This window comes from Anastrepha obliqua, chromosome 2, assembly GCF_027943255.1.
Source record: "Anastrepha obliqua isolate idAnaObli1 chromosome 2, idAnaObli1_1.0, whole genome shotgun sequence".
In the NCBI taxonomy this organism is placed as follows: Eukaryota; Metazoa; Arthropoda; class Insecta; order Diptera; family Tephritidae; genus Anastrepha; species Anastrepha obliqua.
This window is the reverse complement of record NC_072893.1, coordinates 8,842,502-8,858,230: the sequence shown is the minus strand read 5'-3', so window position 1 is coordinate 8,858,230 and position 15,729 is coordinate 8,842,502. Positions and strand designations below refer to the sequence as shown.

At 33.9% G+C, this 15,729-nt stretch overlaps 1 protein-coding gene across 1 annotated transcript; it reads right to left on the bottom strand.

Moving 5' to 3' along the window:
* Nucleotides 1–1,838: 1,838 nt before the first annotated feature.
* LOC129237020 (uncharacterized) lies at nucleotides 1,839–5,707 on the bottom strand. The gene is made up of 2 exons (XM_054871387.1): nucleotides 5,245–5,707; nucleotides 1,839–5,161 (listed from the first exon to the last, which is right to left on the bottom strand). The coding sequence occupies exons 1-2, from the start codon at nucleotides 5,705–5,707 to the stop codon at nucleotides 1,839–1,841; spliced, it is 3,786 nt and encodes a 1,261-aa protein (XP_054727362.1).
* Between the last annotated feature and the right edge of the window lie 10,022 nt (nucleotides 5,708–15,729).

Genomic DNA, 15,729 nt, shown 5'->3' with positions numbered 1-15,729 from the left:
CAATGAACTGCAGCTTGGTTTGTCAGACACTTCAATTTTTTTTTCTTGAAATTGCTAAATTTTGTCTTAAAATTTGCACAAAACAAACACATTGTCGATTCTCTTCAAAATTTTCACTCACGTCAGCGTCACACGCCGTCTACACATGTGAAAAGGAAATGGTGACGGCCATTAAGGAAATTAGGGATTAAGAAACAAAAACAAAAATACCCTACAGGAATGATATAAATGGGTTCCACATTCCAGGGATTTTCACTCACGTCAGCGTCACACGCCGTCTACACATGTGAAAAGGAAATGGTGACGGCCATTAAGGAAATTAGGGATTAAGAAACAAAAACAAAAATACCCTACAGGAATGATATAAATGGGTTCCACATTCCAGGGATTTTCACTCACGTCAGCGTCACACGCCGTCTACACATGTGAAAAGGAAATGGTGACGGCCATTAAGGAAATTAGGGATTAAGAAACAAAAACAAAAATACCCTACAGGAATGATATAAATGGGTTCCACATTCCAGGGATTTTCACTCACGTTTGTTACACGCCGCCTACCCATGTGAAAAGGAAATGGTGACGGCCATTAAGGAAATTAGGGATTAAGAAACAAAAACAAAAATACCCTACAGGAATGATATAAATGGGTTCCACATTCCAGGGATTTTCACTCACGTTTGTTACACGCCGCCTACCCATGTGAAAAGGAAATGGTGACGGCCATTAAGGAAATTAGGGATTAAGAAACAAAAACAAAAATACCCTACAGGAATGATATAAATGGGTTCCACATTCCAGGGATTTTCACTCACGTTTGTTACACGCCGCCTACCCATGTGAAAACGAAATGGTGACGGCCATTAAGGAAATTAGGGATTAAGAAACAAAAACAAAAATACCCTACAGGAATGATATAAATGGGTTCCACATTCCAGGGATTTTCACTCACGTTTGTTACACGCCGCCTACCCATGTGAAAACGAAATGGTGACGGCCATTAAGGAAATTAGGGATTAAGAAACAAAAACAAAAATACCCTACAGGAATGATATAAATGGGTTCCACATTCCAGGGATTTTCACTCACGTCAGCGTCACACGCCGTCTACACATGTGAAAAGGAAATGGTGACGGCCCTTAAGGAAATTAGGGATTAAGAAACAAAAACAAAAATACCCTACAGGAATGATATAAATGGGTTCCACATTCCAGGGATAGTTTGCGTAAAGTAACGCAAACTATTAGTTTTTCTAACATCATGCACTTATGTATGCAAATGCTACGAAAAATTATATCTATACTAGCGGACCCGACAGACGTTGTCCTGTACACACGTCTTTAATTCGGAAATTTCAAACGTTATTATTAAGCTACAACAATCTGGACCGTTTTGATGAAGATTATTATTAAAAAATTATTACAATATCTTACGTCATTACATATACGTGTATCACAATTCGACCAATCGATAGCGTGTGAGTATGTGTATCCATATTAGTGAAATGTAATGTCGACGCTGTCTTAGGAAAAAGATGTGTTTATTGTCACACTCCACTGACAAAATCCGTGAAATAAATAATAGCAGTCACTATATGTATTTGATTATAGACATGGATATTTCTGAGAGTTACGGAAAATTTTAAGCCAATGAAACGACTGATTACAGACACGAATATTAGCCGTGGAATGTGGCAATAGCAGCTTCGTAAATAAAAATTTCAACATTTTTTAATTCAAGGTGAAAAAGATTTCACTAAAACTATTTTATTTATAACATATATTTTTTAATTTACAAAAACTTAATTTATCGTAATGCGATTGGATGTACAATATTTTTGGTTAAGCCTTGAGGTGTATAAATAAACAAATTCGATGGTTTTCCAACTCTAGAACACGTAACATATAATTGGCCGTGAGAAAACACGGATTTTCTAAATCTAAGCCACAAATTGTCATTGTTTGGCCTTGTGACTTATTTATAGTCATAGCATATGCCAAGCAGATTGGAAATTGTAAACGTTTGAATGGTATAGGTGAATCTGAAGGAATCATTGGGATCCGTGGTAGAAGTACAACTTCATCTTGGAATTTTCCACTTAAAATAGTGGCTTCGAGAATGTTGCCCATGATTTTTTTTACAACTAATCGCGTGCCATTACACAATTTTGGGGCATTTAAATTTCGAAGCAAAATTATAGGTGAGCCAATTTTCAGCCGCAAATTATGCGGTGGCATTCCGGATAAATCTAGTGAATTTAGAAACTCTACAGGATAGTTGACAACTTCGTCAGGATCAACAACCGTGTCAATCGATTTAAATATAATTTCATCACCAGGCAATGACTGTTGTATTTTAAAGTTGATGGCGTCAACATCTAAATTTTTTGCGGCTAAAATAGCTCGCTCTCGCAGCCATACATGATTAGTATAATTATGTTTCAAATCTGGAAAGATACTTTCTATTAACTCATCTTTGGTAGCCACCATGTTGCAAAAATTCTCTGGTAGTCGAATATATTGTGTATCTTCATACAATGGAATTTTACCGTTGCCAATGTTTAACAATTGTTCAGCGAATCCTGATGCTAATGGATCATTCTGAAGTTGAACGCGCATATTAAGAGTAAGGCATAATTTAGTGACACTTCGCCATAAATAAGATTCTTTCAAACATGCGTTTATTTGGTCTGCATATGTCGCACGTGGAATGACTGGTAGTGTTTGTCTGAAATCACCAGACAGCAGAAGTAGAGCACCACCGAAAAGCCGAGCATTATTTCTGATATCTTTCAGAGACCTGTCGAGAGCTTCGAGCGAATGCTTGTGGGCCATTGTACATTCATCCCAGATAATAATTTTGCATTTTCTCAAAACTTCAGCCATGCCTGAATGCTTCTTTATGTTACATATTGCTTCAGGATTTGTATGAACATTCAAAGGTAATTTTAGTGCTGAATGGGCAGTCCGTCCACCATGAAGTAACGTTGCTGCAATACCTGATGAAGCAACGGCCAACGCAATATGATTTTGTGATCGAATGCGCGCAAGTATCAGTGAGATGAGAAATGTTTTACCAGTGCCACCTGGTGCGTCCAAAAAAAAGAAACCACCTTGTTGTGCTGTAATTGATACGTCAATTTCATCATATACATTTCGTTGTTCAGCAGTAAGCAATTGTTCATTATTAGCAACAAAAGTAGCCAAAGAAGTTTTATCGAACTGGTGTTCACGTTGAACATCGCTATTGATGATATCTACCGCTGGGCGGTTCGGCGCTGGCATTCCGAAATGGATGAGCGGCATGTTCGAAATAAGAATACAAATATCCTCAATCATTATTAATGATTCGTTGTATATTTCAGCGGAGAATTCAATATTAAGATTTTGATTAGCAATTCTAGTCCGATGCAAAATATCTTCACTCATTGAATCTTTATATTTGTTCCACAGAGCAGATGCGTCAGACGGAAAACACGTTGTTAATATTATTGAAAATAATTGCCGGATTTGTTGTGGAGATGAGCTCAGTGCTGCATCTGCAAGTGTGAGGTCCCAATGGTTATCATCCTCCAATAAATGTAACTCTCTACACGCATCGAAGAAAGTGTCGTACAAAATACCATTGACTTTTCGCAAATATTGGAAGGACGTTGGTCCAGGAATGTTAACCAGTAATAAACGCAAAAAAAAACATTCGCGTTGCTTCGGATGAACTGTATATAATCGACCTAACGTATTTGTCATAAATAAGTCAGCGAATCCTGAGACTGGAGTGCCTCGTTTCCGCGGTTCCCAATTTTTTGATTGTTTATTCCATATAAAAAATTTAGGAACATCAGCGTATATTAATGTCCTTGCGAATTGACCAACAACATCTTGTCGACTACAAAGTTTAAAAAATTCAGTAAGAGTTGTTTTTGGAGCCGTTAAAGCCTGTTGTAGTGCAGTCTCTTCTGTGAAGTAAACACGTTGTCCGTTTTCAAGATGCACAGACAAATGTATCACAGCAGGATCCCTTTCATGGATAGGAAACGTAAAAATGCGCCAAATAGCTTCGTTGCTACTTATGTATCGACCCATTTGATAACGTGTTATTTCGTCATTGTCGTTTATATTTTGAACAGCAAATATAGTTTTATCACTACCTTTGTGAACATACTTACAAATGTATTTGATCGACTTCACTGAACTGCATAGTTCGACGTTAATGTGCGCTTTGTAGGTTTTGCACAGCAATGGTGAATATGGGACTACCCAGCGATTATCAATATCTACTATTACACCATTTGACAGACGTAATTCATATGATTGACCACCATTGTCTACGTCTCTACGTCGGTAAGATGGATAGCCATCAATATTAGTGATAGTATCAGTTTCACATGGTTTTGGAAAACGCTTTGTACATTTTTCATTATCCATACATGGTGACATTATGTTTAGAGTACCACATGGACCATGGATCATATTAGTAGTAACAATGTCAAACAATTCTTGATCAATGTTCGGATCTGGAATTTCCGCTGAAATAATTTTGTCAATTTCTTCTGGGCGTATTTTATCCACCAACCAAATTAAAATATGCGCATGAGGTAAGCCTCGTTTTTGCCATTCAACCGAGTAAAGCCAACAACGTGTTTTACCAAATACCGAGTGATGAGTAATTAAATTCATCAAAGATTTTAATTTTTGTTTAAAAACACGTGCAGTGACATCATGACGGTGCATCGATGTTTGACCTGGCAACAGCAAATTTTTAATTTCATCCCAGTTTGGATTACACGTAAATGTAATAAAAAGATCTGGTCGGCCGTATGCACGTACGTAGGTCATGGCACCTTGAATGTATTCCTGCATATGGCGCGGACTACCAATGTATGATGACGGGAGAATATATGCGGTCCCGATATTGTTGATGTTATTCGTTGCATCTACGTTACCGATTACGGCGTCACGCAAATGAATGTACTCCTCAGCACGAAGTTTTGCTTGATTAAATTTTATGTATCGTAATCTCTCACTTTCGATTTTTACATACATATCGACAATGTATTGATGAAATAGCTGTCTGCATCGGAGAATGTTATTGTCTTCATTAGCACGAATCATTAGTCGATATGCGTAAAAGTTCATAGCACTAACTTTCTTGTTCAGTTCTTCACCTGCAAATAAATATATTTATGAGATAAACAGAAATTATGGATTTAGAAAAAAAAAAAATTGTTAGATAATCTATGAATTGTACCTGTAGTTGGATTCCTTTGTTTAATATTGATATAATATCCATCTTCTCCTTCCCAAAATATCAATGGATACTGCAAAGCATCGTAAGAACGATGATTGTCTTGAATTATTTGCACCGTATCATCTCTGCGTTGTATGCGAATGTCTCGCCGTTCACATGGGTCACCAGCCATAACAACTGCAACTTCATTAATAGTTGGAACATTATATGTACCTGCGTGTTCGCCATAGGGCACTTTGTCTGCTTTAATGACAATGACGTACTTGTCGTTTTGCAGTCTGTTAGAAAGAGTCTTGAACAATCGTATCAATTGGTTATGATTTTGCAAAAACGTTTGTAAAATATCCACAATTTCTCGTTCTTCCATCTGCTCTATATGGTTGTAAACACAGCGTGTATGTGATTGTTGCTCCTCATCGTCCATAAAGTAAATTTGTAGAAATTTTGGATCGGCATCAGGCATTGGAAGCAATGAACTAATTTGGTGGTATACCTGACCTTGAATCTTGAATGTAGATTCAAAATTACAACCATCTTCATTATGGACGATTTTTGTTGCTCCAAATGATGTCATTTGAAAGCATGAATTAAATTTACGAATTTTCCGCAAAAACAATTTCGATTGAGATGTGGTTCCGGCTAAAAGTATTTTTAAAGGTTCTGGTGGTGGATTTAGCGATGGCAGTGAAATTTTTCCAGACGCACAACATAAACCAACCGATTCACCTTTGTACTTAAAAGCATGACAATATTTACACTCTTTGTCCATACTACCTATCGTGATTAGTGCATGTGACGAATAGTCTATTTTAGGATCATATTCAAACGCGAGACGACTAAGTGATGCTCGTGTCAATGTTCGATTTTCGAGCACTTGCCGATTTTGATGTTCTCTCTGTGCGTCGGTCAGTCGTTGACGTGCCTCTCGTTGTCTTAATGTATTAGCATGAAGACGTCGAACGCGTTGCTCTGAATTTTCATTTGCTCGTGAACATGCAACTTGATCTCTGGAATTTACATTATCCGTCAAGAGTTCTTCAACTGATCTATTTAATCGACGATCATGGACCAATTGCGCATTCCGAGTACGTCGACCAATATTTTTCGCTCTTCCACGAAGACGTGGCATTTTTCTGTAAAAGAAAAATACTACAAAATAATGCACAACGAATATAAAAATAATGTAAAAAATTCATTATGAAATTAATGAGCTACTATCTGCGTCATTAATTTCTGACTGTTTCGAAATTAAGTGAAAAATAAAAATCCATCTAAATACAATCTGTATCATTAAATGTAGATGATTAAAAAATACTTCTTTAAAGAAATGAATATATAAGTAAAAAAGCATATAATAAAATATTCATTATTATAAAATCTATAGCGATGAAAAATCTGTCCACATAAAAATCCGTGTGAATCAAGAGGCAAATATTGAAAGTAAATTAATAAAAATCCGTTTAATCAAACAATTAAATAAAAATATAATTTTATGGATAACACAAAGAAGCTCCATATGTTGTCTATGAAATTTAACTTTTATTGAATTTATTAATTTTATGGATTTTTATTTATTCACTTGTAAGGTTTGTCTCTTTATTTGCACGGATTTTTATTTGGACGAATTTTTAATCGACACAGATTCTAAATTTCTAATATTTCATTTTATGCTTTTTTACTCATATTCATAAATTTTTTCTATTTTTTTATTCATTTCTATCATTTTATTTTTCACTAAGTCTTCTAACAGTTAGAAATTAATGACGCGTATAAAACACAAATAAATTTATAGGTTAGAGTGGTAATTAATCAACGCACGTGTAAATTTCATAAACAAATTCATAAGAAATATACTCACTTCGATTCTGCACTAAAGTCGCAAAATGTATTGTTTCTTATGCACACTTCAAAACTTTTTTAACAATTAGTAACTGTTGATTTAATATTTGATTCAGCACGCTGTTTAAATAACGCAATTATAACAAAATATTTCTCTCAATTCGATCGCAGCGCCAACTGTCGGGACAGACTGAAATTGAAATAAAGTATTATTTAATATTTGACGCTGCGATGATAGCGCAGTCTATCGGATCCAATGTGAAACATTCCAAAATTAACAACTACTTATTATTAAAAAATTAATTAAAAAAACATTTTCCAGGAGACCAAATTGTGAATCTAAACCATTCTCGAATCCCATTGAACACACACAAAAAATTTCATCAAAATCGGTTCAGTCGTTTAGGAGGAGTTCAGTGACAAACACACGAACATAAGAAATATATATATAAAGATATATATATATATTAGGGTGGTCCTTATTTTTCGAAATCAAAATTTTCAATGCAGGAATCTCTCATTATGTTGTTTTTGATAAAAAAAAATATTTCCTAAAGTTTCATACCGATAAATTACCGTTATCACGTGCCGCAATGGCATTGAAATCATACTTAGAAAAGATATATGAAAAATTGACAATATGTTTTGTTTTGCTTTTTTATTTTATGCAAATTCTCATTAAAAAAAAAAAAAACATAATAAAAAGAAATTCAAATAATTTTTGAATAAAAACGTAGTTCACTTGTTATTTTTGTTACTGAAGTCGACACTCATAGCCTCTGTGGTGTGTTTAGGGTAAGTTTTTCTATATTCCTCCACAACCTATAATTATAATATAAATGAAAATCGTTAATTTTTAATAAATAACAAAATTTTGTATGACGTGTTTTACTTACTAGAAGAACGAACTGCTTTTGGTTTTCATTTTTAGTGAAAGAATTGTTGAATTCTTCCATCAACTTCACCCCCTTTCAGCTGTGTCGTTGACTACATTAATGTTGTCCAAGATTTTTTTTCCTTCAATATATTTCGGGTTAAGATGCCATTCAGCAGCATTTTCATTCAAAAATGCGGGATTTATATTGAAGCGTTCAAATAAATTCATTGAATTTTCAGTTATTAAACAACTTGGAAGGTCTTTTTGTAAAAAAAATTTCAGGTCCTTGTATTGAACAGAATGTTTTTTCGAGGCATCGGTTTCATTTTTTGATTCACTTTGTTTATCCTGCATTATATTTTTAAGCTTTTGCGCCATCTTCTCTCTTTTTTTAATTGGCACATTGTGATCAAATAATGAAAACACGACCGCCTCATCTGCCAAGTACCAGAGATGATTTATAAACTTCATTATACATGCTTTTGCCACTGTTTCGTCTTTTTGTAGGTAATTATTCAAGTTTCTCAAAAGACAAATATCTTGCCATGGAGCCTCGATTGCTCTGTTTGCTCTAAACCATGGTTTTATGTAGTTAACAACAATAAAACCACATATTCTGCATAATGCTTGTTTTTCATCTTCCGTTGTTTCGACTTCATTCCGTAATAGAAATATTTTTATACTATAAATGGCCTTTGCCATCCACCGAGCTTGATGATAAGCACCTGGCTTTCGTATGACATTGCCCTTAGGAAGTGTTCCACCCAAGAGTCTTATCGATAATTCAAGGAATTCCTTATAATCATTACGTGGTTGGTGCTCTTTTTCAAGTGTTGTCAAGCAAAATTGTAATATTTCATCGCGTTTTCCTTCTAATAATGTCATTAACATACTGCTTGTGCTAAAGTCACAGATATTTTGTGTATTGATTTTTGAAAAGTTAGCTTTGAATTTTTTAAATAATGGAGTAGATTTAAATAGTTTTACACTTGAAATAGCCGATTGCAGCACCAACTCATAAACATGATGCCGACAAGCTAGATATAAAATGCTGCGACCAATACAAAGGCTTGAACTTTATGTTGCAATGACCACTTTTCTAATGTGTCATAAACTGCGCTGGAGATTTCTTTTCCACATCCTGAAGGAATATGTGGAACTCCTAAAAGCTGCTCGATTACAGGCGTTTTGACTATAACGGGTAGGCGGTCAACTTTACTCGTATTGGTCAAATCTGGCAGTAATTTGGTATCCCAGTGCACTATTGCAAAGTCAACATTTAAGCCTGAAAAATTTCTTTCGATATCTTTTGCTATATCTTTGCGATATTTATGTCTTGCTCGTCTAATAGATGACCGATTTATTAACATAATTTAACTAAATTTCAATACAAAAATTAAAATAAAACAGTTTTGCACTTACTTTTCATCAGACATCGTAGTTAAATGCAGTAAACAATTTTTTGATAGAAATTATGAGTGACAACTGATAGAATTGTTGTCTTTTTGAACGCTTGATTATTGCATTGCTGCCATATTGGCATTTCTGAACGTTCTGTTTGTTATGCAATTGTAGTTTGCGCGTCATGTTGCATTTACGAACACAGCCTAGGGTGGTGGAGTGATGGTACGTAACTTGCGTGGTGAGTAGGGCGGTGAATAATGATAAATTTAATCGACGTTTAGATTGATTAAATTAAATTGCTATTCATGCCTTCAAGAGTGATGAAGATATAAAAAATTGATTTCGAGCATTTTTTATATGTAGGAAAACACCCAACATTGTCAGCAGAAAAAATTGTCATAAATCAACGCAATGTTTTAGCTTCTTGAAAATTGAAAAAATTGCAAAATTAACAAAATTTAATGAGCTACAAAATTGCATACTCGAAATCTTTCTAGAAATTCTGTTTAAAAACTTTTAAATTTTGATGAAAATTCGACGAAATTTTATAAATTTTGTACAAAGTTTGAAATTTGGCTTTATATGTCTTTTGTTGTAGTATAAACTATAGTTTTATAAAAAAATAATTGAAACTAGAAAATGAAAAAATAAATAGTCAAAATTTTTCAATATATGCTGTACGCTTTCTCTCGACGCTGACATTATGTACACACCACATGGGCTGAAAAGTCCCGGGCTTAACAAAGAAAACATTTTTTGTTTTTTTCCAAAACTAGCTTTATTCATCAACGTAATTGCCATTTTTAAGGTTAGCACTAAATGAAAAAACCTTAAAACTAGTGTCATCTATGTGTTAGACCCAGGACTTTTCAGCCCATGTGTTACAATAATTATTACGGACGAAGCAGTCATTGCCGTGTCCAGCATTGCTTTCGTATACGACGTACTGTGAGGCATTAGAAGTGAAAATATATGGGCTTTAGGCTTACTACAAGCAAAAAAGAAATCAACTTAGGGAACAGCAAATGAAAATTGATAAGGTGAGGCCGTATAAATGGGTCTATGTATATTTTTTACAGAATTAAAAAAAAACGTAATTTTTAATAATTCTATGCATAAGAAAAAATCGCAATAACAGTAAATAATATTGTATTTTTTTTAATGTACTCAATCTGTTTATAAGATTTTTGTACAATGCAGTATTTATTAAAATTTTGAAATTTAAGCTCTATTCGAAAATTTAACTTACAATGACAAAATATGTGCAAATATGCTGGCAACGCATTTCAACACTTAGGGACCAGCTATGCGCTACTCATTTAAGCGTGGCAATTTATAATAGGATTTTACAACAAGCTTTGCGCTATGCGCCTTATACGAGTAGTCATAGCAACACATACAGCTCTAACCGCACCTCTCGTGTGCACGGCTTAAAAGATCGAGCTTTCAGTGAAGCTTTTAGTATGGGTAAAAGCTAAGTGGTGAAATGTTGCACCAGATTGCCATATACATATTTTAGAGGCTAACTTATAGCTACGGCAGATTTTATGCTATATTATTAATATTATTATTATTATTACTAAAAATAAGAAACAAAACCATTTGATATTCAGCTTCGCATATTTGGCGCTAATGTTTGTTCAGTTTTTAATCGAAATATATCAAAAAAACATAATAAAAGAATGTAACTGATTCAGAGCTTAAGATAAAAATTATTTAAAATATGTCTCATGAAACGCTCGCTAGGAACAATACAATTTTTTTTATTTAATATTTATTAATTTTATTATTTTTAATTTAACTTATTTATAAGTAATAATAATACAGACGCCCTACGCTCCAATAAGAGTTAAAGAAAAAATAATAAAAAAAAAATGATAATATGCAGAACCAAGGGATACTAGCAGCAAAAGGTATCAGCCCATTTTATGAAAAATCTCTAGTAATCTTAAACACACACACACACACACACACACACACACACACATGCAATAAATGTAATATAATAGAGGGTGGTTAAGTTTCAAGGGCCGGTGTTGATTTTGAATAAAATACAATTTTTTTAGGAAATTATTGTCATTTCTCTTTATTATGATAATATTGCTATGGCTCAATTATGCATGGAACAAAATATTTGCCAAATGGCCGCCGCAGCCTCGGCGGCACCAGCCATTGTTTCGAATCCACTGAGGTGAAAATGTGCCTCATCACTGAAGATGATTTTCTTCAAAAATTGATTTTGTTTGAACGCCCGTTTTCATAATAAGCCTGAATAACTTAAACGCGTTGCTCGATTGTGTATCTTTCCATGATTCAAATTTAGGTGTGGTTCACATTCAACAACGGCCCTTGAAATTTAAACACCCTTTAGTACAAGTCAGCGTGTAATGATTCTTATGTATTTTCTTATGTGCAAAAAAAAAACACCAAAATCCTGCTTCACATTTTATTGTACTCAAAGTGAATGAGCTGCTATATGAGACTCCAGCAGTAAAATTTCACAAAAAATTTGTATTAAATATTTAAAAATTTTGTGTAAAAATTTTGTTTAAAAAATGCATTAGAGCTTAGAGCTTTCACAAAAATTTGCATAAAAAATTTAAAATTTTTGTTAAAAAATTTGTTTAAAAAATTTAAAAATTTGTTTAAAGTTACACAAAAAATGTAGATTAAAAATTTGTTTGAAAAATGTAAAAATTTGTTCAAAAATATATAAAGTTTTGTTTAAAAAATTTAATATTATGGTCAACACATTTTTAATTCTTTAATTCTTTTTGAACATTTTTAAAAGTTGCATGCAGTGAAATTTCACAAAAAATTTGTATTAAATATTTAAAAATTTTGTGTAAAAATTTAAAAATTATGTTTAAGAAATGCATTAGAGCTTTAACAAAAATTTGTATAAAAAATTTGTTTGAAAAATTTAAAATTTGTTTAAAGTTGCACAAAAAATTTATATTAAAAATTTTGTGTAAAAAACTAAAATTTTGTTTAAAAAATGCATTAGAGCTTCGAGCTTTCACAAAAATTATTATAAAAAAAAAAAATTTTTTTTGTTGAAAAACCTGTTTAAAAAATGTAAAAATTTGTTTAAAGGTGCACAAAAATTTATATTAAAAAATTTGTGTAAAAAAATAAAATTTTGTTTAAAAAATGCATTAGAGCTTCGAGCTTTCACAAAAATTTGTGTAAAAAGTTAAAAATTTTTGTTAAAAAATTTGTTTAAAAAATGTAAAAGTTTGTTCAAAAATTTATAAACTTTGTTTAAAAAATTAAATTAAAAAAAAATTAAAAGTTTTAAACTCTTAATTAATATGGTTTGTTATGTTATCAAATTATCAAATATTATATTATTAAATTGTTATAAAATGTAACAATTGGTGTAGAGTTAACGAAAAAAAAAACAATAAATGCAATCCAAGAGGAACAAAAAAAACCAAACATGAATTTTATTTACTACGATGCAGGAGACTACTACAGGTAAGATATCTTATTTATGTAAGTAAAGATCTTCTTCTTCTTCTTAGCGTCCTCTTCTGCGGCCTCCAACAGGGCGTAATTCAACTGCCTCTCGAGTTGTGGCATTCTAAGCGCGTGTCCGAGCCATCAACGATAATTTTATGATAAGAATTTTATGATAGAAACAGATTTTTTAGGATCTCACCGACCTGCCATCGGAACGAAACACACACACCCAGCGCAGCTTAAGAAATTGTTTCGGCCAATTGTGGAGGTACAGATAGAGCAAAACATTCAAAACTCGCTGGATCGAGGGTATCGCAATTTATTTATACGTTAGAGATGCACCCATGAAAGTTTCTTGGAACTCTGCAAAGTTAAAAGTTTGGGTAGGAAAACCTTGCCTGTCTGATACAACTGGGTACATCTCTATAAATTTAGAAAAAATGCGAGTAGTAAAATTATGTTTGAAGAATTAGTTTATTCCGGTGCTTCCCCACCCTCCCTACAGCCCAGACCTGTCCCCTCCGGACTTCTTCTTGTTCCCGCGCCTGAAGAGAAAGCCGACTCCATCGAGGCGATCCAAAAAACTGTGACAGCCGAATTGAATGCGATTCTGGCGGATGAGTTTAAGGAGGACCGTTGCAGGAGCAGTGTATTGACGCTCAAGAGTCCTATTTTGAAGAATAGTTGTATAAGCCAAAAGGTTTAATAAAACTGCTTAAAAAAATTAGGCTCATTACTTTTCAATCAAACCCTGTATAAAACGCAAAACCAAAGCAGATCCTTTTAGTCGGCACGGCAAATAATGCTTGAAATAAACCAAGAACCTGGGCTACAGGTGACCAGAAAGCTTGTAGGAAGATGACTTAACGAATCCCAGCTGTTTGGCCGCATAAGCAGAAAAAAACCACTACTCTCAAAAAGACATAGACAAACACCGACTTGCCTTTGCAAAAGCCCACAAAGACAGATCTATTCAATTTTGGAAAAACGTACCTTGGTCCGACGAAACCAAAATAAATAGCATGGGACCAGATGGGAAAACTATTGTACGTCGTCCAAAAAATCAAGCGCTAAATCCTAAGTTCACAAAAAAGACGATTAAACACGACGGCGGAAGCATCATGGTTTGGGGAACTTTTTCCTGACATGGTGTTGGGCCGATTGTTCGCGTGATTGGTAAAATGGAGTATCTGGATATATTCTAGAATAAAATGAAGCCATTAAAAATGGACATTTATGTAGGACAATGATCCAAAGCATACTGCAAAGACAGTGAAGCAATGGCGCCGAAAAGAAGAAATTAATGTACTGGATTGGCCGGCGCAGAGCCCTGATCTCAATCCAATAGAAAATTTGTGGAATGACGTTAAGGTCAAAATCGCTAACAAAAATTTTAATGATTTGTGGGCCGCAGTTGAGGAGGCTGGTACTCGATTCCAAAGGAGAGATGTCACAAGCTTGTAGAAAGTATGGAGCGACGGCTTGAAGAAGCAATCAAAAACGGTGGAAATAGTACAAAATACTAATCTGGTAAAACAATATTATTACTTAACCATCTGATTTGTTTACTATTTTTGCTTTTATTTGGAATTTTTTAGGATGTGCTATTTATGTGTCCAGGAGGTTTCGTGAGTTATCAACGTTTTCCCTGACAACAAAGCCCATGGTGGCACAGCGCTAATAATTAGGCAAGACATTAAATGCATTGAATTAGAAAAATACGAAAAAGAAAACATACAAGCCACATCGATCCAAATTGAAGATGAAGGCGGCAAACTAACAATCTCTGCTGTATATTGTCCCTCAAAGTACATAAATTCCATACCACAATACTACGACTTTTTGAAAACACTTGGCAAACGATACATAGCTGGCGGGGATTATAATGCTAAAAATGCAATTTGGGGTTCAAGATTTACGAACTCCAAAGGACGTAATTTACTGGACGCCATAAAAAGGAACAACAGCAAGTTCATAAGTAGTGGCGACCCAACATACTGGCCAACTGATCCAAAAAAAAGTCCAGATCTGATCGACTTTTTTATAACCAAAAACGTTAACCACGAAGATATGTCAATTAAATCGTTAATTGAATTGTCGTCTGACCATTCCCCAATAATAATGATATATCAGAGCTCATATACGAAGGAATCCTCGAATAGAAACATATAGGTATAACAAAAAAACCTACTGGGATACATTTAGAGAAATAGTCATCCGTAATCTTAACAATAAAATAAGCTTAAGCTATTTTAATCACACAATAATGAACGCCACTATGAAATCAACTCCACAAGAAGCTCAGTTCCTCGAGCTACAAGATACCTGCACACATCCAAGAAAAAATGAAAAAAAAACCGCTTACGTAAACGCTAGCAAATAACAAGGCTGCCACTTGACAAAAGCAAGCTAAACGCAGCTACAAAGGGAATCAAGCAAATGCTATTCGACCATAAAAATATAAAACTTAAGAGACGCATCGAAAAACTTGGACCCGGTATAACGACAAACTATTCACTATGGAAAGCTACAAAGAAAATCGAAAATAAAATTTTTTTGTAACCACCTATCAGAAAGTTTGATGGCAGTTGGACTAGAACAAATCTTGACAAGGCTGAAGTTCTCGCAAAACACTTCAAAAGTACTTTTACGAACAATACGCCTAATGTAAACCTTTTCCCGACCCACGCAAAAAAAGATCCATGCAAACCAAAAAATGTTACATTAGAAGAAATAAAACAATGCATATGTAAGAGAACTGATCCTAAGAAGTCGCCAGGATACGACCTAATAACTGGAAAAATTTTAAGAGAACTCACAGAGAAGGGGCTTATCTATACAAGGAACTTGCTCAATCAAATCTTGAACTTGAAATATTTCCCAAAAGTATGGAAAATTGC